At 34.0% G+C, this 26,657-nt stretch overlaps 1 protein-coding gene and 1 pseudogene across 1 annotated transcript; both read right to left on the bottom strand.

The window, feature by feature from the left end:
• Positions 1-5,036: 5,036 nt before the first annotated feature.
• On the bottom strand, positions 5,037-10,163 carry LOC112911304 (olfactory receptor 6C74-like; annotated as a pseudogene).
• Positions 10,164-15,983: 5,820 nt separating this feature from the next.
• On the bottom strand, positions 15,984-16,921 carry LOC112911299 (olfactory receptor 6C74). Its single transcript, XM_025987773.2, is given in 2 exon segments — positions 15,984-16,456; positions 16,459-16,921. Coding segments are annotated over 2 exon segments (936 nt in total).
• Between the last annotated feature and the right edge of the window lie 9,736 nt (positions 16,922-26,657).

A 26,657-nucleotide genomic window follows, 5' to 3' on the forward strand; every position in this document is an offset into this window, starting at 1 on the left:
AGAAAACTAATGAAATATAAATAAATTCAGAACTATAGTTAATAGTCCTGCATCAAGTCTTGGTTGTTTTCAAGATGGTGGAGGAGCAGGGTCCCCAAGTCACCTGTCCTCACCAACTCACCTAGATAACTTTCAAACCATCCTGAAAACTTATGAATTCGACCAGAGACTTAAAGAGAGAACAGCTGGAACTACAGAGAGAAGGGTTTGCGCTTCTAACAAGGTAGGAAGGTGGGGGGAAAAATAAACAACAATCTAGCTGAGACCTTCCCTAATTTAGAGAGGGAAACAGGCATTCAGATCCAGGAGATAGAGAGGTCCCCCCCTAAAATCAATAAAAACCAGTCAACACCTCGACATTTAATGGTGAAACTTGCAAATTCCAAAGATAAAGAGAAAATCCTTAAAGCAGCAAGAGACAAGAGATCCCTAAACTTTATGGGAAGATAGAATAGTAGCAGACTCCCCACAGAGACCTGGCAGGCCAGAAAGGGCTGGCAGGATATATTCAGGGTCCTAAATGAGAAGAACATGAAGCCAAGAATACTCTATCCAGCAAGGCTCTCATTCAGAATAGAAGGAGAGATAAAGAGCTTCCAAGATAGGCAGAAACTGAAAGAATATGTGACCACCAAACCGGCTCTGCAAGAAATATTAAGGGGGACTCTGTAAAAGAAAGAGGAAGCCCAAGAAACAATCCACAAAGATAAGAACTAAATAGGTATTATGATGACACTAAATTCATATATTTCAACAGTAACTCTGAACATGAATGGGCTTAATGATCCCATCAAAAGACACAGGGTTTCAGACTGGATAAAAAAGCAAGGCCTATCTATCTGCTGTCTACAAGAGACTCATTTTAGACCTAAGGACACCTACAGCCTGAAAATGAAAGGTTGGAGAAACATTTACCATTCAAATGGTCCCCAAAAGAAAGCAGGGGTAGTAATGCTCATATCAGATAAATTAAAGTTTACTCCAAAAACTATAGTAAGAGATGAAGAGGGACACTATATCATACTTAAAGGGTCTGTACAACAAGAGGACTTAACAATCCTCAATATATATGCCCCTACTGTGGGAGCTGCCAAGTATATCAATCAGTTAATAATCAAAGTAAAGGCATACTTAGATAATAATACACTAATACTGGGAGACTTCAACACGGCACTTTCTGAAAATGACAGATATTCTAAGCACAACATAACCCAAGAAACAAGAGCTTTAAATGATACACTGGACCAGATGGATTTCACAGATATTTACAGAACTGTACATGCAAATGCAACTGAATACGCATTCTTCTCAAGTGCACCTGGAACTTTCTCCAGAATAGACCACATACTAGGTCACAAATCAGGTCTTAACTGATACCAAAAGATTGGGATCATCCCCTGCATATTTTCAGAACATAATTCTGTGAAACTAGAACTCAGTCACAAGAAGAAATTTTGAAGAAACTCAAACACGTGGAGGTTAAGACCCTCTTGTTAAAAGATGAAAGTGTCAACCAGGAAATTAGAGAAGAATTTAAAAGATTCATGGAAACTAATGAGAATAAAGATACAACTGTTCAAAATCTTTGGGATACAGCAAAAGCAGTCCTGAGAGGGAACAATATAACAATACAAGCATCCCTCAAAAAATTGGACAAAACTCAAATACACAAGCTAACCTTGTACCTAAAGGAACTGGAGAAAGAAAAGCAAATAAAACCTATGCTCAGCAGAAGAAGAGATTAATAAAGATTCGAGCAGAACTCAATGAAATAGAGACCAGAAGAACTGTGGAACAGATTAACAAAACCAGGAGTTGGTTCTTTGAAAGAATTAATAAAATAGATAAACCATTAGCCAGCCTTATTAAAAACAGAATAGAAAAGACTCAAATTAATAAAATAGGGAATGAAAAAGGAGAGATCACAACCAATACCAAGGAAATACAAAGGATTTAAAAAACATAATATGAGCGGCTATATGCCAATAAATTAGGCAATTTAGAGGAAATGGATGCATTTCTGGAAAACCATAAATTAACAAAACTGGAACAGGAAGAAATAGAAAGCCTGACCAGGCCAATAACCAGGGAGGAGATTGAAGCAGTCATCGTCAAAAACCTCCCAAGACACAAAAGTCCAGGGACAGATGGCTTCCCTGGCGAATTCTATCAAACTTTTAAAGAAGAAACAATAGCTACTCTACTAACTGTTCCAAAAGGTACAAAGGGATGGAATACTTCCAAACTCGTTTTATGAGGCCAGCATCACCTTAATTCCAAAACCAAAACAAAGACCCCAACAGAAAGGAGAATTATAAACCAATATCCCATCCATGAACATGGATGCAAAAATTCTCAACAAGATACTAGCCAATAGGATCCAACAGTACATTAAGAAGATTATTCACCATGACCAAGTAGGATTTATCCCCAGGATGTAAGGCTGGTTCAACACTCATAAAGCAATCAATGTGATTGATCATATCAGCAAGAGAAAAAACAAAACCATAGGATCCTCTCAATATATGCAGAGAAAGTATTTGACAAAATACAGCATCCATTCCTGATCAAAACTCTTCAGAGTGTAGGGATAGAGGGAACATTCCTCAGCATCTAAAAAGCCATCTATGAAAAGCCCACAGCAAATACCATTTCCATGGGGAAACACTGGGAGCCTTTCACCTAAGATCAGGAATAAAACACGTATGTCCACTCTCACCACTGCTATTCAACATAGTAGTAGAAGTCCTAGTGTCAGGAATCAGAAAACAAAAAGAAATAAAAGGCATTCAAAGTGGCAAAGAAGAAGTCAAACTCTCCCTCTTCGCCGATGACATGATACTCTACATAGAAAACCCAAAAGACTCCACCCCAAGATTGCTAGAACTCATACAGCAATTTGCAGTGGGGCAGGATACAAAATCAATGCCCAGAAATCAGTGGCATTTCTATACACCAACAATGAGACTGAAGAAAGAGAAATTAAGAGTCTATCCCATTTACAATTGCACCCAAAAGCATAAGATACCTAGGAATAAACCTAACCAAAGAGGTAAAGGATCTATACCCTAAAAACTACAGAGCACTTCTGAAAGAATTTGAGGAAAAAACAAAGAGATGGAAAAATATTCCATGCTCATGGATTGGAAGAATTAATATTGGGAAAATGTCAATGCTACCCAGGGCAATTTTCACATTCAATGCAATCCCTATCAAAAGACCATGGACTTTCTTCAGAGAGTTGAAACAAATAATCTTAAGATTTGTGTAGAATCAGAAAAGACCCCAAATAGCCAGGGGAATATTAAAAAAGAAAACCAGATCCGGGGGCATCACAATACCAGATTTCAGGTTGTACTACAAAGCTGTGGTCATCAAGACAGTGTGCTGCTGGCACAAAAACAGACACATAGATCAATGGAACAGAATAGAGAATCCAGAAGTGGACCCTCAACTTTATGGTCATAACATTCCCCAAAGCAGCAAAGACTATCCCCTGGAAAAAGGACAGTCTCTTCAATAAATGGTGCTGGGAAAATTGGACATCCACATGCAGAAGAATAAAACTAGACCATTTTCTTAACCAGACACCAAGATAACTCAAAATGGATGAAAGATCTAACTGTGAGACAAGAATCCATCAAAATCCTAGAGGAGAACATAGGAAACACCCTTTTTGAACTTGGCCACAGCAAGTTCTTGCAAGATAAATCTATTAAGGAAAGGGAAACAAAAGCAAAAATGAATTATTGGGACTTCATCAAGATAAGAAGCCCCTGCATGGCAAAAGAAATAGTCAACAATCAACCTACAGGATGGGAGAAGATATTTGCAAATGACACATCAGATAAAGGGCTAGTTTCCAAGATCTATAAAGAACTTATTAACCTCAACAGCAAAGAAATGGACAATCCAATCATGAAATGGGCAAAAGACATGAAGAGAAATCTCACAGAGGAAGACATAGACATGGCCAACAAGCACCTGAGAACATGCTCCATATCACTTGCCATCAGGGAAATACAAATCAAAACCACAATGAGATCCCACCTCACCCCAGTGAGAATGGGGAAAATTAACAAGACAGGAAACCACAAATGTTGGAGAGGATGAGGAGAAAGGGGAACCCTCTTACACTGTTGGTGGGAATGTGAACTGGTGCAGCCGCTCTGGAAAACTGGGTGGAGGTTCCTCAAAGAGTTAAAAATAGACCTGCCCTAGACCCAGCAATTGTACTGCTGGGGATTTACCCCAAAGATACAGATGCAATGAAACACCAGAACACCTGCACCCCGATGTTTATAGCAGCAATGTCTGTTAAAATTGTAAATTAATTACGTTAAACACAATCATTATTCCTAAACTATATTATAGAAATATAAATGAAAATTAATTTTAAGTAAATAAAATGAGAAAGTAAATAAACTCAGTATTTAAAAAATAAACTTGATTACAAATAAAGATGGTAATAACCTTGGAATAGTGTGTTACTATTAAGTTACTATTAAGTATTAAGTATAATTCAAATTAAACAACATTTTATAGTCTTGACTAATTACAAATTAAAGACAAAGGAGACATGTTGAAAACCGTAGCTCTGGAGACTGGGTGGCTCAGTTGGTTAAGCGTCTGCCTTCAGTTCAGGTCATGATCCCAGGGTCCTGGGATCCAGCCCTGCATTGGGCTCCAAGCTCAGCAGGAACCTTGTTTCTTCCTCTGCTTCTGCCATTCCCCCTTCTTGTGTTCTCTGACTCTCTCTCTCTGTCAAACAAATAAATAAAGTCTTTTAAAAATTTAAGAAAAATGTAGTTCAATTTCGTTCCTTTATCTAGAAGGAAAAGGAAATAAGATGCAAAAAAGTATATATCTAATAAAGAATATAGGGAACATTAACTTCTGTGGAACAGTTTTTGTGAATAAAACTTGAAAGAGATTAAGATATTATAGGGATAAAGGGAAAAAAGCTGCTATTGAATATGCTGGCATTATTTGAAACTTCTTTGTCCATTTCCAATATATATTATATAATAGGATACTCATTTGTTTGAGAAAGAAACAATTTTGTGTACCATGTTCATGAAGGCTGTTTTTACTTGCTGGTTCCACAAAGTGTAGATGAAAGGATTAAAAAATGGAGCCACGGAGGTGTTGAGCACTGCAATTCCCTTGGAAAAAGATGTTCTTTGTTTGACTGATGGCTTAACATACATGCAGCTGCCGTAAGAAAGGGATATCACAATCATGTGAGAAGAACATGTTGAAAAAGCCTTTTTCCTCTGATTGACTGAAAGGATTTTTAAAATTCTTAATGCAATATAGGTATATTATCACCATTACCAATGTGACTATGAGTGTCACCAAAGCAGAGATGGATCCCATTGTCTCTAAGAGCTGTGTGTCTGAGCAGGAGATCTGCAGCAGGGGGGTTGTGTCACAGTAGAAATGATCAACAATGTGGGAAGCACAGAAGTCAAGGTTTAGATCCCATAGGAGGGGTACAAAGATGGTAAAGAATCCTGCAAGCCAACAACAGAAGACAAGGTGCATGCAGATCTTACTGCTCATGATGGTTGTGTAATGCAGGGGCTTACAAATGGCAACATAGCGGTCATAGGACATAGCTGCCAGCAAGCAAAATTCAGATGCACCAAGAAGGAAGGTAAAAAACAATTGAGCTGCAAGCAATGAAAGGAAATGGTTTTTGGGCAGCCCAGGTGGCTTAGCAGTTTAGCACCACCTTCGGCCCAGGGCATGATCCTGGAGACCCGGGATCGAGTCCCATGTGGGGCTCCCTGCATGGAGCCTGCTTCTCCCTCTGCCTGTGTTTCTGCATCTCTCTATATCTTTGTGTGTCTCTCATGAATCTGCAGCAAGGGGGTTGTGTCACAGTAGAAATGATCTACAATTTAGGGATGCATGTAATAGTATAGGAAATTTATGAGAAGGAAAAAATACATGGGGGTCTTGAGATGAGTATCCACCAGGGTGAGTGTGCTGATGGTTAAGTTGCCAGAGATGCTCAGCAAGTAGGTGAGAAGCAGGAAGACAAATAACACAACTTTCAATTGTGGATCATCAGTCAGACCTGCCAGGATAAACACTATCCCTTGTGTGTGGTTTCCCACTACTGTCCTCTACTTTCCCAGGTATAAATACAAAGAAAAAAGAAAGAGAGAAATTGATGATCCCAATGGAAAAATGACAGTGATTTAAGTGTTTAAGGTAAAGTTAGCAAAATGATGTTTCAAATAAAATAACATAATGCTCATTCATGTTTTGAAAGATGGATATGCCAGGACAAACAATAGTTTGCATTTCCAGAGTATCTGGACAGAGAATTTCATCTTTAATTTGCAGTTCTACCAGAGAATAATCTATGTGATGATAGCAATTGTTGATTGTTTTTATATAAGAGGAAATATCAGAGGGAAATTAGAGAGACTTTCAAAGCATGGAAAAATTCTTCTTCTATCTTGATTTTATGGAGGAGTTGAGATGGACATCATTTCTTATTCAATTAAGGGGTTTGCATTCTAGAACCGAAATGATTATTGTCATTAAAGTTTATCAGGAAATGATTTTCATAAAATATATACACACCTACCTCCCAATCATCAATAAACAGGGTTAATACAACTTTATCATTTTACTAAACTAATTATATGCAAATGCCTGATTCTTCTGTCATTTCATTCATGGCTAATGAGATACAGTTTCAGAGAAGTGAATAGGAAATATCATGACTAATTTTGTTTTCTGGCCTTAGTAGTATTTCCATCCCATCAATGTTGTTATCATCTCCATTCTTGCACAATGTATTCCCAAACAAAATCAGCATGTTGGTGTGTATAATAAGAAAATGCAGTTTTACTTTAAAGGTTATGATTCTGAAAAAAAAATTAAATGAGAGTAATGAATACAGAAGGAGATAGAAATATATAAATATTGGTTCATGGAATCATATGAGTGGGGGAAAGAAGATATAGACAAAGCTTTATAGAAACCTAGAGAAGCATGAAGGGGTTTTTAGAAATAGGATAGTGAAGGGTGCCTGAGTGGCTGAGCCAAATAAGTGGTGGTCTATTGATTTTGGCTCAGGTCATGATCTCAGGACCCTGGGATCAAGTCCCGAGTCTGACTCTGTGCTCAGCATGGAGTCTGCTTCTCTCCCTCTCCCTCTTCCCTTCCCTCTGCTCTCTGTCTCTTTCTCTCTCTCAAATAAATAAATAGATTTTTTAAAAAAGAGGATAGAAAGCTTAGGGAAAAAATTGAAAGAAGCAAATTATTAAGTAAGGATTAAAAGAAGATTAAAACATTAAAATTAGTAATAATCTTAAAATTAAAGTATGTAAATTAGTCAGTATAGTAAATAAAAACTATAAGAAAATGTTTACCTTAAAATGTTACCATAAAATTTCTCTCCATCTGCTTCTATGATTTACACTTACTATTCTATTCTTTGTCTAAAATAAAGATGAACAATTTGTGATCAGCATGACCTAAAAGAGATGAATGTGGTAAATTTCAAACAGAGTGAGCAACAGACAAAATTTTAGAAGACATGTATTTTCCCTATCATAAGAATATTCAAATATTTGGCTAACACATAATTATTATTTTTTAAATATTTTATTTATTCATGAGAGACACACAGAGAGAGGCAGAGACACAGGCAGAGGGAGAAGCAGGCTCCATGCAGGGAGCCCGACGTGGGACTCGATCCTGGGACCCCAGGATTAGGCCCTGGGCCAAAAGCGGTGCTAAACCATTGAGCCACCCGGGCTGCCCAAGCTAACACATAATTAAATAAATACAAACTATAAATAAGCATAGTTATTACAATACATGGCATATATGAAACAAGATAATCAGATTATTTTGGTTTGCACAGCTATCAAATTAGAGATCAGTTTGAAAGAGTGTTTTTTTTCTAAGTTGTCCTCTGAAAAGTACAATTTCTACCAATGATTATAGGTCAGTTTATAGTGCTTTTAAAAAAATAGATTCCAAGGAAGATTTCTTTCCTCAGTATCTTCATATCAAATACATAAAATGATTGAAATTTAATAATGGGCCCCAGATAAGACTATGTTTTCTGTTCTGAGAATATCAATATAATTATTTCCAATCTCAAAAACATACATTATTATTTCAAAGACATAGAAGTAAAAATAAACATACAAGTACAAATAAAATTTGTTACTAGTCATACCTAGAGGCGGTATGACTAGTTTTTATAGGGTCCATTTATAGGAGGATTCTAAGATAAAAAATAAGATCTGTTGTCAAAGTCATGTTACTAATCGAGTGAATAAAAGAGAGGACTGCTGTTTCTCCTTCACATTTCTTTTACATTCACGTCATTGTGAAACGATGGATCATACATTTTTATTCATTTCAAAAATTACTCCAGTGGCAACAACTGTAGGAATGCTTATATCTAAAACATCTAGATCATGCTAAACTATGTCAGGTTATTTCTTTGTCCACCTTCCACAGATGCATACTCTAACCATCCCCCCAACATGTATTGTGCAAACATTAGCACGGTCATGTTACAAAACCATTAGAAGTTTGGCCTAGGTTAGAGCTTGTGAATACTAGTGAAGCTTTTAAAAGGTAATTTTTCAATACTAAATTTTCATTGTATTCTTTTTTCTTTATTTCCCTTAAATCAAAATTTAAAGGTTAAAGAAAATAAGGTTAATACCATAATTGTAAAAATAGGAGAAAATGGGTTAAAATATATCTAATGAAAATATGGCCTTTAAATTTTAGACATACCAATTACTTTCATCGTTTTGAGTCCTAAATCAGTCTACCAAACACTTAAACAGCACACTTTTTTCTTGAAGTTGTTAAACAAATTTATTCAAAGTAGCTCTGTTTCAATATTTAACTCTTTTATATCATGCTAAACAGACAACACTAACATTGAATGAATCCCTCTACCCCACAATCTATGATCGTTTTTCTTATCTACTCACAGCAACTTTGTAAATGGTTTTAGGGCTTTTCCCCCCAGATTTTTAGACTAGTATATTAAATTTCTCCATTACTACAATTTACTTTTTTTTATATATTGAATGCTTTTCTTAGTATTATTCACAGTGCTGTATAAAATTCATCAACACTTAATCCCATTGAATATTTATGCTTTCTGTGCCCTGAAGGAAAATATCTAAAGATTAGGAAGAGTTCCCAGAGGATATGAGATCCAAGAACACAATTCCCAAAGGGTCACAAATTTATGCATTATACGTGAGTTTTCCCCAGGCACTAAATACTTAAAAGAAGAAATTTATATATATATATTTTTTTTCCAAAACTACTTTTAATTATGTCTCCAAAGCTTTCGGTATAGATTTCCTTAATCTGTGTTTGGCTTTCCACACAGATGTATTTTGATATCCCAAGTACAGAGAATACAAGAAATTAGAGGTTGAAAAAGAAAAGATTATTTTAATTGGTAATAACAAGTGACAATATTAGTTGGAGAATTTATTAGCTTGTCATGGTCTGTCAATTGTACCTGAAATACCTGACATTTTATGTCCTATGTACTATTTTTTTTCCAATTCTGAATTCAGTCTTTCCTCTAAATAATCTTTACAAAATGGTCTAGTAGAACTTAAACTGATATTTCATGACACTCAAGCATTCTCCACTTCCCCTGTATTAATGGAATATTTATCTATGTAGGCTAACCTTCCTTGCAACTTGTTGTGACCATGTGACTAAATTATGAGCAAATGATATAAGAGGAGATGTTGTGCAATTTCCAAGTATTATCCTTTGATAAAAAGGGTTTGCCCTCTTCTTCCTCGCTACCTTCTCTCGTTGTGATGATATCAGCACATGGGATGGCAAGCCATTTGGAGCCATGAGCATGGGTAACCATACTAGGAATACACTGACTACTCAACGAGAGCACATCCAGGTTCCTGACACAAATGCAGGTCCTACCCACTTAGAAACACAGTGACTTCGTGGAGGAGTTTCAACATACCAGCCTGAACATTTAAACAAGATAAAAATAAAGTCACTATTGTTTAAAGTGCTGTGATATTTGTCTTTCTCATACACTACCAAATCCATGGTATTAATCAAAACCTGAGCAGGGTCTGAACTTTTACCTTGAGTCTAACAGGTTGACCCACCATCATTTCTTAGATACTGACAGAGCCATATCCTACTGAGTCAATGACAGAAAACTTTATTATTTATTATATAGCAGGAAGTGGGAGCTTCATGTTCTCATCAGCTCCCTTTACCCCTAAATTCTCTGCAGGGAAGGACCCTAATAGATATTGTGGTTTACACAAGGCACCTACATCTAAGACTGAGGATCCTCTAAGCTAGCAATTATCAGTCTTTTAAAGAGAAAAATCTGCCTAATTTTGCCTTACTAGAAGACAGTATCTTTAATATTCTGCTAAGGGGAAACAATCTCCTAAATCTATTACAAAACATTCTTGAATAGAGAGTCCAGAACAAAAAATATCAAAATATGTGGAAATGTTTCAGAATGTCCTCCCACCAAATCCACCCCTCATTTCTAAACCTCAGCTTCTGCTGCAAATTCACCAAGGTATGCTCCTCTGTTGACCTCTCTGATTAATCTGCTGATCTCTTTTATCACTCAAAGATGCACTGACAGTGTTCTCCAAAACGATGCAAACCAGTGACCAGCCTCATACAACTAGAAACCCAAGAGTGCCCGAAGTCTTTTAGAAAGAATTTACAATTCTGGAGGTTGGCAGCCAAGTTTTAAACATGCACCATTTGCAGTGCCTCCAACACAGCTTTCAGCTGGTTAGTAAGACTGTGGCCTCTTGATTCAATAACTTGTTTTTGGAGGGACTGCTTAAGTATATTTAATCCAGTCTGTCCTTTTTGTTCAAGCCATCAGCCACGTGACATTTGTCTGCTCCAGTATATGACTTAAAATAGGAGTGAGGAAGATATTTGGAAGTGTTTTGCCTGACTAAAGTAAAAAACCTAAGAAAGAACACATATTGGTGAGGATGTGGAGACAAAGGAAACCTTGTACACTCTTGGTAGGAATGAAAACTGGTGTAGCCACTGTGGAAAACACTGTGGAGGTTCTTCAAAAAGTTAAAAATAGAACTACCATATGATCCAGTAATTCCACTACTGGGTACTTACCCAAAGAATATGAAAACACTAATTTGAAAGAATATTCGAACTCCTATGTTTACTGCAGCACTTTTTACAATAGTCAAATTGTTGAAGCAACTACTGACCGATGAATGGATAAAGATATGATATCTATCTTCAATTATAATATTATATTTATATAAAATATAAAAATATAAATATAATTTTAAAATAATATATTATGTATATTAATATTATGTATATTAATATTATGTATTATTATGTAATATATTATTTTATGTATATTATTATGTATAATAATATGTGTATAATAAATATTGTATTATGTAATACATAATATTATACATATTATATATATTATATATATATATATACACAATTGAATAGTACTCAACCATAAAAAAGAATGAAATTTTGTCATTTGCAACAACATGGATGAATCTAAAGGATATAATGCTAAGTGAAATAAGTCAAAGAAAGACAAATACCATAGGATTTCAATCATATGTGGAATTTAAGAAACAAAACAAAGAAAAAAAGACAAACCAAAAAGTAGATTCTTAACTATTGAGAACAAATGGTTACTAGAGGGAAGGCAGGTGGAGTGATGGGTAAAATAGATGAAGGGGATTAATAACACACCTAATGTGATGATGACTGAGTAATGTATACAATTGTTGTTCACTATGTTGTACATCTGAAGTGAATATTGAAATGTTAATTTTATTGGAATTAAAATAAATTTTAAAAAGAAGTATTTTGCCTGAGGGTGAAAGAAGGTGAGAGAAGTGACAAGGGAGTGCTAGAATGGTCCCCTATTGTCTCTGCTGCCTTCACAGAACCATCTGGTGGAGGATGGCTTACCTGACAGGCAAGTATTTTTAAGGCCTTTGCATTGGAGTATTTGTCTTCTGCAGGTAGGCTCTAGGAACAGTTCTTAATTTTTTCTAAATTTAATTTTTATTGGTGTTCAATTTGCCAACATATAGAATAACACCCAGTGCTCATCCCATCAAGTGCCCCCCTCAGTAAGGGAGACAGAACATGGGAGACTCCTAACTCTGGGAACAGTTCTTAAAAGATAACAACGTTTTGGGTGATATCATTAAATTTATTGGACTTGTACCCTTAGGTTCCTATAGACTATGACAGTTTCTTAGACATTTCTTATTTTGATAACCAAGACAGTGTTGAGCAGTACGTGTCAAGCAACTTCTAGATTCTCACTTTATTGGAATTTGTCTGTTCTGGATACTCTCAGGTGACGAGCAAGGGAATATATGTTTATACCTAACCAGATCTATACACACAAATATGTGTTTGCATATGTTTCCTTCTGTATCTACTTTAAGCTACTCATGAATTCATACTAATATCTTCCACTTTAACCCAATATCACATGAATCATTCTACATTTGTCCTCTTGCTCATATGTATCACTTCAACAGTGAAACAATGGCTCCTACCATCTGCCAATGACTCAATTATTCCATTACAATAGAAATGCATTATAGGAAGCAACTTCATCAGCCAGAATACGGGACTTTTGACTTGAGTCTTACTAATTCACTCATTTCTACACGTAAGTTAGCATCTTTTCTTCCCCTTCTCCATTCAGTGAGGTTGTTTCATACATTCATAATACAATTAAATCTTTCTGCATTATATTTTAAGATCCTGGATCTATTTTGTTTTTAATTTGCTCACATTAGAGTTATTCTTTGTGTTGTAATGTTCTTTCTACTTGTTTTGGCAACTGTAGTGTGATATACTCATGACAACTGTAGTGTCATAAGCAATCGCTTTCCTACTCTAATAAAAAACTGTGCCTCAACTGTTCAACTCTCCAGCTCCAAGTCCTGGCAATCTCTAACATGTTTACTTTCTCTATAAATTTGCCTGTTCTAGAACAGCCCTATCTCCTAATAGCATCATCTTTGGAGGTTAGGATTTCAACATATAATTTGGGGGTACATATTAAGAACATAGCAATAATTTATCAACTAAAATTGACAAAAGCCTGGGGGAATACATGTGAGAGTATATTCTAAGGGTGATATACCAGGGGAAAATAAATATAATTCTACATAAGGCTGAATTTATTGATATATTTTCAATGATTGTGATTTTCTTTTTCTTTCTTTCTTTCTCTTTCTTTCTTTCTTTTCTTTCTTTCTTTCTTTCTTCTTTCTTCTTTCTTTTTCTTTTCTTCTTTCTTCTTTATTTTTTTCTTTCTTTTTTCTTTTTCTTTCTTTCTTTCTTTCTTTCTTTCTTTCTTTCTTTCTTTCTTCTTTCTTTTTCTTTCTTTCTTTTCTCTTTCTTTCTTTCTTTTGTTAAAAATTAGGCTGTTATTTTCAGAAAGCTAGCTTACCAGCACATCACAGGTCAGAGTGAGTAGTGGTTGTGGATTTAATGGAGTTCAAACTTCTGATGATGGCTATAATTTTTTGTTCAATTAGATAACAACTTGGATTTGTGAATGATTTATCCTGATTAAATTTGAAATATTAGAAAAATAAATCCAAAGATGTAAAATGACAAAACTTGGAACAGTTTTATATTATGCAATCCACTTATATATCCCTTAACTGTGTAACTGGTGATGATCCAGAACAAAATCATTTGTACAAGGTATTGATTCACAAGGAGGTATGAAGAGCATTGAAAGGAATCGTAATTGCTGGTCTGAAATGAAAGTGGGATATTTATAGTGTTTCTACTGCATGTGAAAAATCATCCTAAATATATTGTTAACACAGATATGCTCAGAGCCAAGTAGAAAACCATGGAGTTCATCCTCATTAACAAATAATACATCAAAGCATCTTTCCTTGGCAATATTGCAGTATTTGGTACTACTATCAAATACTTTTAAAAATGATGTAGGAATGGTGATCCATCCCACATAGCCATTTAATTAAAATATTTACCTGCCCTACCCTAGATGAATCTTAAAGCATGACAGTAGATTCATATATTGAATTAGTTGGTAACACCAACTGCAAATGTGTTTTAAATTATGTTCCATTTGTTAGTTTAAATCCAAAACAGTCTTGGGACTAAATACTGAGTTATTGAATTTTGAACCTATTTTTATGGACTAATAGAACATAACAGGTAGATTGCATCACCTTGATATAGTAAAATAGACAAGATAGCAGACCTTCATCCTGGCTTTAGGGCCATCTCTGGCTTCTTGATGTAATTTAGACCATTGACAAGCAAACCACAACCTTCAGGACAAGCCCACAGGCTGTTTTTGTACAGCCTTCTCTCTAGGGATGGTTTTTACATTCAAAGGGTCAGAAGAGTAGGGAGAATAGGGCAATGAAGGAAGCATTTAATGGTATATTTTCAAAAAATGTATCAGAGAATCAGAATTTCTCACACAAAGTATTTTTTAAATACATATCTTTAAATACACATTAAATATACATTACAAGTAGACATATTCCAAATTTCTCTTTTCTATGATAACAAATACCCATCAATAATAGTATGCTTTCATCAAGACGTTTCCCCACCATTCTATCCCAAAATGCATGGAATTTTAATAGTATATAAAAAGTAACAGGTTTTCAAAAAGAAATGTATTAAGCTGAAGAAATTTAAAAATTGTTTGCTTGAAATTATTGCCATGGTTATTGTTACTGAAGATTATATAAGTTCATTGAGTATGAAAATGCTCATCCACCCATTTGGAAAACTTGGAAATATTTTAATCTCTATTAAAATATTCCAAATAAAGACTTTCTGTCCACTTTGAAACTATTTATATAGAAATAAAAGTTTAGGCAGCAGATTTACATTAGAGAAGACAGAAATGTAGTAATTTAATATAAAAAAATTCAAATAGGACAGAAGAAAAATTATTGTCATTTTCACTTCTTCTGATGTGAGTGGCATGCATTGTGAAGTGTCCATTTTGAGCTATGAAGGCCCTAGCAAGTATAAAGATCAAATAGACTTAGAATAAGACTTTCACATAACTTATCACAAACTTAAGCTGATATTTGCAAATATAATAATATGTGTTTTAACAACTTGAATCTAATAGTTGTACCATTAACATTAAAATTAATTTATATCACAGTTATACTATAAAATATATTGATTCTTTTGCCTAATTTCCTTGCTCAATTTCTATTTTTCTATTAACATGTTTAAATATTCTATACTATAGTGAATATATAATTTATGAACAAATATACATATACTATGAAATTTAAGTGTTTTGTTTGAGTTTTGTTTTTTTACTGGTAGAGTGTGCAATAAAGAATAATAATAACAAGGTAAAGAAATTTAGAAACTGTTTGAAATGATTGCCATGATCTCTATTTACAGAAACAAAAAAAATCCATATTATTTAAAGACATAGAGATTAGTGATTCAATTTCCCTCATAGTTATAGGTCTATTCCTATTTTTTTATTTTGCCTTGATTGCCTTGAGTCAGTGACAGTTTGTGGATTCCTAGAAATATGTGATTTTCAGCTAAGTTTTAAAAATGTAGGTGGTGCATTAACTCTATATAGAATATGTGTAAAATTGAATCTCTGAATTCCACAACAGTGGAAAGGAACATGAAAAAATTAAAGTCTAACGTTGTCTTCCTCTGAGAGAATTTTAAGAGGAAATAGATAAAACACCAAATAAAGACACAAATGATTTTGGCTCAAATAAGGGACAGATAGGGGAGAGAATTAGACTTTGGAGATTAGTCAGGCCACATGAAAATTATGTCAGGAAAAATAGTCAATATTATTTTAGATACAAACATTGAAGCACCCCACCTTTCTTGCTGTCTTTTACTCATGATCTCAGTGATATCAGTAAAATGGTTCACTTCACTGAGAAAATCTCCATCTTTTTGGTCATGTGCATAAAAGCGTCTTTCACTTGTTTGTTTCTCAGTGTATAAATGAAGGGATTCAACATGGGGGCAACAGAGGTACTGAGCAGGGCTATCCCTTTATTTAAAGATACTCTATCCTTTGCAGAGGGTTTCACATACATGAAGATGCAGCTGCCATATGAAATGGATACAACCACCATGTGAGAAGAACATGTAGAAAAGGCTTTCTTCCTTTGTTGAGAAGAAGGTATCTTCAGAATAGTCCTGATGATGTTTGCATAGGAGAGGATCACGAATACCAGTGTAACCAGGAGGGTCAAAATGGCTGAGAGAAGCGCCATTAATTCTATTACATCTGTATCTGTGCAAGAGAGCTGTAATATAGGAGAAAAATCACAGAAGAAATGATCTATAGTGTTGGCGGCACAGAAATCTAGCTGGAGACCCACAAGGAGCGGTGAACGACTACTATAAAACCAGCTAACCATGAAGCAAAGACCAACAAGTTGCAGACTCTGTCATTCATGATGGTGGTGTAATGCAGGGGTTTGCAAATGGCAACATAGCGGTCATAAGACATGGCAGCCAGAAGAAAAAATTCAATTGCACCCAAGACAATAGTAAAAAACAGCTGTGTCGCACAACTGTTGTAAGAAATGGTCCTATCACCCGTTGCCATGCTGACAAGAAATTTGGGGATGCAGACAGTTGTGAATGAGATCTCTAAAAATGAGAAACTTCGGAGGAAGAAATACATGGGTGTTTTTAGATGAGAATCCAGTAGGGTGAGGATGATTATGGTTAGATTCATAGTGACACTCAACATGTATGTGAAAAACAGGAGAAGGAAAATGACCACTTGCAATTGTGGATTATCAGTCAGTCCAAGAAGAATAAATGTTGTTACTGTGGTGTGGTTTCTCATGGCTGACTTCTACCAAAATAATAATAAAATAAAGATTAAGAAAAAAATGAGAAGTGAAGGGGTAAGTCTGTGGGAGATGCCTATTAGCTTGAGATCATCCATATACCTGTTGCTCCTGACATCCAACCTCCTTCAGTATTCTGCTGGTTAACAGTAACAGCCTTTAAAGTTTCACTCGTGTAATTTGTACTCAAGATTTCACTAACTTAATGCAAGCCTCTGAGTTTCTTTTCTCAAGTGTCATAAATTCAGGTATTCCAAACCAATAATATGTGGCATTGAGAAAGTCATATAAAAATAGAAACAAAGAAATAGAAAAATTGTCATAATATTTTGACTTACATCTTCAATAGTTGCAACTTTTTCCAGTCTAGTTAGTTTACATTAAATTATCTTACACCATCAAGTGACTCATTCTTCTTGTTAAATGCATCTCCTTTCTGTTGATTGCTCCTTACGGTAGTATTCTGCAAGTCAGATTTCAGCTGAGGACTCTTGGCCTTTTAAAAAACATGAACTTGACCTAAACATCTGACGCCCATACAAGTAGGGATTCGGTGCTTTCACCAAACTTCTGAAAACTCTTCAAGATTGAAATCCTCATGACCACCTGTAGGTCTGCTTTTCCCTTTTTCCTGAAGACTTGTGTTTACTTTTGTCTCACTCACATGTTATTCTCTTTTCACTGCTATGGACCCAAGCAGATAGGAAGTATATCCTCATGCATGATGACTATATTATATGGCGTGCTTTATTTAGTTTTTGCAGGAAAGTTATAGAAAACAAGGCATTAAAAAAATGTTATCTACTCATACCTGGTAATTTGTTTCCGTGTCATTGTTCTGCTCTGTTGCCATGGTGGCCTCTTCCCTCTTAGTCATATCCTCCCTCTTTTCTCTTATTCTCTTGTGTTTTGCTTAACCTCTTAAAATTCAGAATTGTGTTAAGCTTTTCATTTTTTTCTTATTTTCCATCTTTTTCCATACCATGCCTACATCCTCCTGTGTATCAGCTTAAAAGTCTATCACCAATTTTTTCTAAAGTGTGATGATATCACGATCATATTTTCCTTAAGAAGAATATCATGTCATATCTTACATTGCATTTTAAACATTACATTTCATATAGTCCAGTTCAGCTATTAAAAATATACAGATATCTCCAGTGGTTATAAGTAATTACAATACAACTAAGATTCCCCCTCTCTTTCTCCCTTTATTTCATTCTTTACTTACCTATTTTCCTTTCTTTCCCCCAGACCCTTCAATGTATTATCTTTTTCTGAAAATGTCTACATTCTGGCCATTAAAGCACGATTTATACTCAGTAATCAAGTTTTTGAAATCCAAATTTGGTCTATTTTCTTTTTTCAAGGTTGGTCTATTTTTTAAGGTCAAAAGCATAGGGAAATGTCAATCAGCAAAGGATGGATTTTATAGGGTGCCAAATTATAAAGTTAGAAGTGAGAATTCATACATGAATACTCCCAGGCTAAATTTAAATTACAAAATTGCAAACAAAACCAAACCAAAACAAAACAAAACAAAAACCATCCAAACAAACCAAAACAAACCAAAACAAAAAACTATTGTAAACGGACATCATTATTTTGCTTGAATTCCAAATAAAATACTTGGCTAATGTTGATAAAATAGTCATTGTTTCTGACATTTTTATAATCCCAGGGACTTCTGTAATTACTTTTGCAATTTATAGGTAAGAGAGAAATGATTCCTTTGGGATATGAAAACTGGATATTTCATGAAATGTTAAATTCTATTGAATTTAATAAGAGGAAATTTCTCAAGATTAGGACTAATTAATTTTTCCTAATATGTCATATTTTATATTCCAATGTCATATTTTATAATATTCACATTGACCCTGTATATTAAAGGCATATATAATTATAATTATCTCAGGAAAACAGCATATTCATTTAATAAAATACATTTCTGAGATTCTGTTGAATGCTGTGAAGGATATCTATTCAAAGCTTGATTCCTACAAAATGAAGTTTCAGAGATTTCTTTATAAGATAACTCAACTGAGTAAAAAAGATAGTTCTAACTTCATGTCATATATCTCAATGGCTTACAAAGGAATCAACTTTTTTGTCCAGCTTCATGCAATTAGGTTAGTATGACTAAAATAAAAATTTTCCCAAACCTTGTTATTGTCCTCAGTAGCAATTTCATTCCCAACTGTCTTCTTTTATTCGAGTCCCAAAACAGAGGCAATTTCTGAATGCTGCATATCCATCATATTTTTTATATTCCTTTAACCTACTTTTATCTTGCATTCTCATCCAAAATACATTAACCCCAGCATCTTACACTCAAGATGTGTTAGCTTAAAGATTTTATCAGGACTAGAAACTTAATTTCATTTCTTTTTTTTTAAAGCCATATCTCCAATTTAGATTATATTAAATTTGGAGAACATTTTTTGCATCACATATAAAATAAATATATTTATTTTAAAAAAAATTTAGAAGGAGTGGTAAAAAAAGATTTAAGTCTCATTGTTTATTTTGTGATATTTCTAGCCTACATGAGAAGCACAATTGCTTCTTTTGTAGTTTTTCAGATTGCAAGAACTATAATCATTCTTGCATTCTCTCCCACTGATCTCAAGAGGATTAACTGATGAAACAATTTTTAAAAGAAGGAAACATTTCCCTGGAGATCATTGTACAAATATGTTAAAAATATGTGAATTATTTATTAAGTGAGGAAAACTCTAAAATCTATAAACTTAAGTTTAAAACCAAGACAAAATCTTCTTTTTAAAGCAGCTTTATGGTGTAGGCCAGAAGGAGTTTTTGGAGGTTACAGCTTACATATCCATGATGAGTATACATTCCACATGGGAAATATGAAATCCCCCAACCCATATTGTGAAAGACTTTAAGGGGATTATTGCTAAAAGTTTGAATCCTGATTCAATAAGGGGCTTATATTATACTTACCTAAATTAAAGCTCTCAAGGCATCCTCTAGAGTGGCAGTTTTAGGGACTTAATTTGTTTCAGGATTTGAAAACCAAGACATGTCATCATTGACAAAGGAAATAATTAAATGTGTGACATACCAGGGAAGGGTCAAACTCACTGAGATCTAGATTGAAAGGAGATGAGTTTAGGAGTCTAATGTTTGCAGCTATTATCTGTCTACATCCAATCTGTAGGAAATTTGGTTGATTCTACAGAAAATTTTATTTCAATTCATTTTACCTTCTTTATTTCTACTGCTAAGTACCTAAAACAAATACTACTGTTGTAACAAATAAGCTTTAAAATCATCGCAATGCTACATATTAGATATTTAAAGATATTTCAATGAAGTAAAAATGTATTTACAGAATGTACTATTATACTATATAACTTGGTCACTTTTCACAAATTTAACATACCCACATACGTAGCCCTCAGATAAACAGATACTCAGCCCTCAGATACTACGGAATCCTCCCTTTTTTCTCTTCTGGTCATTATCCCTCTCAAGGCTTAGCCACTGTTCTTACTTTCAAGGAATCAGTTCATGTTTCGAAAAGATTTAATACAATGGAAAACTATTTCCTGAAAATTTAAAGTGAAACATGCAGCATGGATGGCAGAGATTCTGTTTGTAGGGTGGGATGTGCTTACCTTACTCTATCCAGTCATTCAGAAATTGACTTTGAAGGTAAATAAAATAAGCAGCTCTGAAAACTAATAATTCAAACCCATGCAATTCTGGAAGCATTTGAAAATAACTTTAAGACAAAATATTTTAAAATGAGAAAAATAGGGGATCCCTGGGTGGCGCAGCGGTTTGGCGCCTGCCTTTGGCCCAGGGCGCGATCCTGGAGACTCGGGATCGAGTCCCACGTCGGGATCCCGGTGCATGGATCCTGCTTCTCCCTCTGCCTGTGTGTCTGACTATCATAAATAAATTTAAAAAAATGAGAAAAATATCTGTTAAAAAACAATGTTATCAAGCCATGAAAAGACATGGGGGGATTTTTAAATGCATATTACTTAGTGAAAGAAGCCAATCTGAAACATACATACCATATGATTGTAACTCTATGGTATATTAAATAGGCAAAATTATGGAAATAGAGAAAGATCAGTAGTTGCCATGGGCTGGGAAAAGGGGTTAGAGATGAGTAGACATAGACAGGATTTGGGGGGCAATGAAAATTCCCTATGTGATAACATAATGATGGATACATGTCATATATTTGTCCAAACCCAAAGACTCTACGTGGGGGATGAACTTTACTGTAAACTATGGACTCTGGGTGATTATGATGAATCAGTTAAAGTTCATCAGTTGTAACAAATGTATCACTCAATCTTTTTTCTCAGCTCTAACAGTTTCTGATTTTTTTTTTCCTTCCAGCCTTATCGGAATTCATTGCTTTCAAGGCCTGATGCACAACTTACCTTGTATTGAAATGCTTGTTTCCAATATGGCAACATGGAGATTCATTTTACCTTTCTCCTATTCCCAAGTGTGGATAGTTTGAGGATATTTAAGTTTCTTCACATTGCAGTGCTCTTTTTTAAGAAAACAATCCCCAAATTATGAATGCACATGTATAAACATAGAATTAGGAACAAACATGAGATTTATTTAGGATGAAGACAACGATAACCAGTCACACATTTAATTAAGCTATTAATATCATAAAATCCAGAAAATAAAATTTGCATTAACTATGTGATATAATTCTCTAATACTCTCTTTCCTTAAAATTTTTAATTGTATTTTTGATGATGTTGCCTTAGGTTTTTTTTTTTAGTAGACCATTTTAAAGTGTACAGTTTAGTGGTGTTTAGTCCATCCACACTGTTCTACAACCACCACCCATATTAAGTTCCAAACATTGCTCACTCAAAAGAAAACTCTACCCATTTAGCAGTCATTTCCCATCTCTTCTTTCCTGAGACTCTGACAAATACTAATCTGTTTTCTATCCCTGTGGATTTACCAATTTTGGAAATTTCATGTAAGTGAAATCATACCATGTGTAACCTCTTATGTCGGGCTTCTTTCCTTAGGATGGTGATATCAGGGTTCATCCACATTGAAGCATGTATTAATACTTCATTGGTTGGATAATATTCCATTATGCATATATACCACATTTTCTGTATCCATCCATCAATGAACATTTGAGGTGTCTCACTTTATTTTTTGGCTATTGCAAATAATGCTGCTATAAACAATAGTATACAAGCATTTGCAATCTCCTTTCAATTATTTGGGTCAATATCTAGAAATGGTGTTATCGAATCATGGCAATTTTATGTTTAACTTTTTTTAAATGGATCTCTGGAACTTTCCACTGTGGCTAGGTCATTTTACATCCCCCCTAACAATGTACTGGGTCTCCAATTTCTCTATAGCCACATCTGCCATAATTGAAGTGTAATTCACTATGGTTTTAATATGCATTTTTACGATAACTAATGATGTGGAACATCATTGCATGTCCTAGTTGACCATTTGGAGAAATGTCTGTTCAAATCCTTTGCACATTTTAAAATTGGGTTATTTGTGATTGTTTTCATGTTTTTGTTGTGGTTGATTTGTAACAGTCTTTATATAGTCTGGATACTAGAATCTTATCAGATATGTGATTTGAAAATATTTTTCCATATTTTCTCTATAGTATGTATGGGATTATTCTAGACTTAACAATTCCATGCATTTTTTTTCCCATAAAGAACTGAGAGTTCTTTTCAATTCAAGTGTCTTTTATTTATTTATTTATTTATTTATTTATTTTTGTCTAACCCTTCTGGCTAGAACTTCAAGAACAATGAAGAATAGCAGTTGGGAAACTGGACATCCTTGTCATGTTCCTGATGTTTAGGGGAGAGTGACATTAGCTGTGGGGTTCTCATGAACATTTGTTAGCAGTTAGGAAGTTCCTTTCTACTCTGAGTTTACTGTATTTTTGTCATGAAAGGGTTTTGAATTTTGTCAAAGGTTGACTTTTCCTGCATCAATTGCAATATTCAAGTTTTTCCCCCTTATATTTCATCTTCCATCATTGATGTATTATGTAAATTGACTTTTTTTTATGTTGAATCACCTTACATTCTATCCCACTTTATCATGGAATCTTACTTTTAAATGCAGCTAAATTTGCTTTCCTAGTATTTTTTGAGGATTTTTGAATCTATATTTATAAGGGATATAGATCTGTACTATTTTTTTTGTGATGTGTTTATCTAGTTTTAGTATCAGAGTAATGCTGTCCTCATAAATCAAATAGGAAGGGTATCATAATTTCCATGTTTAGAAGAGTTTGAAAGAGATTGGCCTTAACTCTTTAAAGCTTTGGGAAAATTCATCTGGCCTTAGATAGTCTTATTCATAGATTTTGGATTACTGATTCAATTTCTTTAAAAACCATAGGTCTATTAGATATTCTATTTCACCTGAGTAAGTGGTAATTTGTGGTCATCTAATTTGTTGATACACAATTACTCATAATTTATTTTGGTATCCACTTCTACTTCTACAAGGTCAATAGTCGTGAACCAACTTTGATTCCCGAATTTTGCAATTTGAGCCTTCTCTCTTTTTTTCTTGGTTAATCTAGCTAAGGGTTTGTCAACTTTTGTCAACCTTTCAAAAGAACCAACTTTGGGTTTTATTGATTTTCTCTATTTTTTCCCTTCTCCTCTATTTCATTTATCTTCACTAGTATTTATTATTTACTTTCTTTCTGCTGGCTTTGGGGTTCTTTTGCTCTTTTTCTCTGTATCTGTAAGTCTGAAGTTATATTATTCATATGAGATCTATCTCTTTTCTTAAAGCGGATATTTAAAGCTATAAATTTCCTTTTGAACACTGCTTTCACTGTATTTCATAGGTTTTGGTATCTTATGTGTCTGTTTTCATTTGTCCCCAGTGTTTTCTAATTTTCTTTGTGATTTATTCTTTGACCCATTAGTTGTTTATTACCACAAGTTTTTTCATACATACAATGAATTTGGTCCAAAGCCACTGAGAAGGCAAAATGAAGAAATAAACCACAAATAGTTTATATTGTCTAACTATGTTTACATTATTCAATTTGGTAGCCACTAAAAATTGAAATGTGGCTAGTTGAAACTGAGATGTGGCTAGTTGAAACTGAGATGTGCTGTAAATATAAACATACATCATATCTCAAAGACTTAGTACAAAATAATAATAGATATCATTAATTTTTAAATATGTATTAGATGTTGAAATAAGAATAATTTGGATGAGAATAATTTGGAGAATAATTGGGTTAAAACATCTTATTAAAATTAATTTCATATGTTTTCTTTCACTTTTAAAAAATAAGGCTACTAGAAAATTTGAAGTTACAAAAGCATCTTACGTTTGTATTTTGCATTATGCAAAATATGCATGTTAAATGTCTAATATATATGTTAGAGCCTTTGATATTGTTCCTAGGTCACAAAGACTCTGTTCATTAAATATATATAATTTACTTTTTTTGTTTTTCAAAATGAGTGATCTCTATTAATCATTAGGTTCACTGACTCTTTTGTTTCATAATCACCTTTCTGCTGTTCAGCCCATCCACTTTTCTTTTACTCTACATAGCATTTTTGTTATAGTATTTAAAAAATTATTTTAATGTACATATATTTAAATTTTTGTGAAGAATTCTTATTTATTTCAATTTTCATTGAAAAAATTTTTTTTCATGGAAAAAACTTAGTCTCTGATATTTACCTCCATATTTACAATGTTTGATATTTTTAATTCCTCCCTGAAATTCCAGTTTTCCAGCTGGATTCTGTTTTCCTCAGCTAAAGAACTTCCTGCAGCATTTCCTGTAGTACAAATGTGTTACTGAAAAATGCTCTTAGTTTGATTTTTATCTGAAAATGTCTTTATTTCCCTTTCATGTTTGAAGGATAGTTTCAGTGTATAGAATTCTAAATTAGCTTTTTTTTTTCAGCATTCTAAAGATTCCCCTGTTTTCTGGCCTCCATAGCTTCTGAAAAGAAGTTAGAAATTGTTTGAGCCATTGTTCTCTAATATTCATGGTATGTAATGTAGCCTCTTTCTCCAGCCACACTTAAGAGTTTCTCATTTCTTTGGTGTTTAGCAGTTTGATGATGATGTGTATGGGCATTTTATCATGCTGAAAGATGAGGTATCTGTAAAATCTCCCTTCATAGATTTCATAGACTTGTCACCAGGTTCTCACAGGGCAGAAGGGGTAGGGGAGCTCTCAGGACATATGCCCTAGATACACAGAAGTGCTTGTTACATTTCAAACACAAAATAAATAAGTATTTTAGGAAGGAATAGATGAATTAATAAATTAATGAAGGTAAAGGGGGTACATGGTGCTTTACTATAGTATATTTTGTACTGCATCTCCTGAGAACACAGTTGAAGGACATAGGAAGGAGTCTGTGTATTTTGGCATTTCTTGTATAGTAAACAAGCCAAAGATCCTCAGGGAAATATTTGCTTCTGAATCTGAATTCCTTGGAGAAATATGCACACAGTTTCCAGAATTCCCTGGGAATAAACCATAATAATTTGATAGGATAAATAGCTGTTTAATTTTAGTACCGTATTGTATTAACTTAATAGGTAATCCTGAGATGTCTATAAGTGTTAAAACTTATTTTAAGAATTACACATTTCAGTGTGATGTCTGGGAAGAAGGAAAAAAAGTAAACCTAAGTGCCTTATCCTGCAACGGGAATATAAAAAGTGTGAACATCAACAAACAAAATCCTTTGCCTGAATAATTCTGTTTCTATGGCTTTAAGAATAACTGTAAGTTTTAGTGTTTTGTAGACTGATTTATAGTTCACATACTGAAAACAAATCTGAAACTCTGAATAGTTAATTTATTATTCTGATTCATTTTATAGAGGATCTGAAATTGATTTGTTAAATGACACCATTTTTGACTAAAAGTGTTCATGATTTTGAAGTTAGGGAAAATTTTCTTGCAGTTTTTAATGTAAACATAAATAAAAGTAATAGGCTTGCTAAACATTATAGCACACTGTCCCAGTATATCTAGGGAATTGGGGAGCAGTAGTAAAACTAGGTCTGGTTTGATAAAATTCTTACTTGTGGGGGTGTAGGATCTGTTTTTGACTCAAATGACTGTAGCCATTGAAATACAATTAGTTGCCTCAGGAATTGTTCCTTAGGTTTGGGAGAATGTGTGTAACTACTAGGAAGATGCTATTATACTTTGGCACTAATAGCCAGGATCTCTAGAACCTTCAATATTCCCTGGAGAAAACTGTTATTATATTCTCTCTGATAAATTTTTGTTAATTTATGAGTTTTCATTCTTAAACACCTTTTCATAGTGTTTACCCTACCTAAAATGCCTTCCTCTGCATCCTAAGCTATTTTCAATGCTTAGTTTTGGATCCATCTTTTGTTTAAAAAACGAAAACAAAAACAAAAACAAAAAACATCCATTCTTATTAATCTCCTTCCATCCATAAGCCCCATAGTAAGAGTGAATCTCATTTACCATTAAGTTTATGGCACATTGTACATTGCTGTATTCACGCACAGATTTTGTCTCCTCAATACGTTGGTAAGCCACAATAGGCAGGGACATTGACATACACTTCCTTGACTCCTTGGTGTATAACAATGCGGTCTCCTTGGACCTATAAAACAACTGGGAATGCAAACTGGTACAGCCATTTTGGAAAACAGCATGGAGGTGTCTCAAAAAGTTAA

The sequence above is a fragment of the Vulpes vulpes genome, chromosome 8 (assembly GCF_048418805.1).
Source record: "Vulpes vulpes isolate BD-2025 chromosome 8, VulVul3, whole genome shotgun sequence".
Classification (NCBI taxonomy): Eukaryota; Metazoa; Chordata; class Mammalia; order Carnivora; family Canidae; genus Vulpes; species Vulpes vulpes.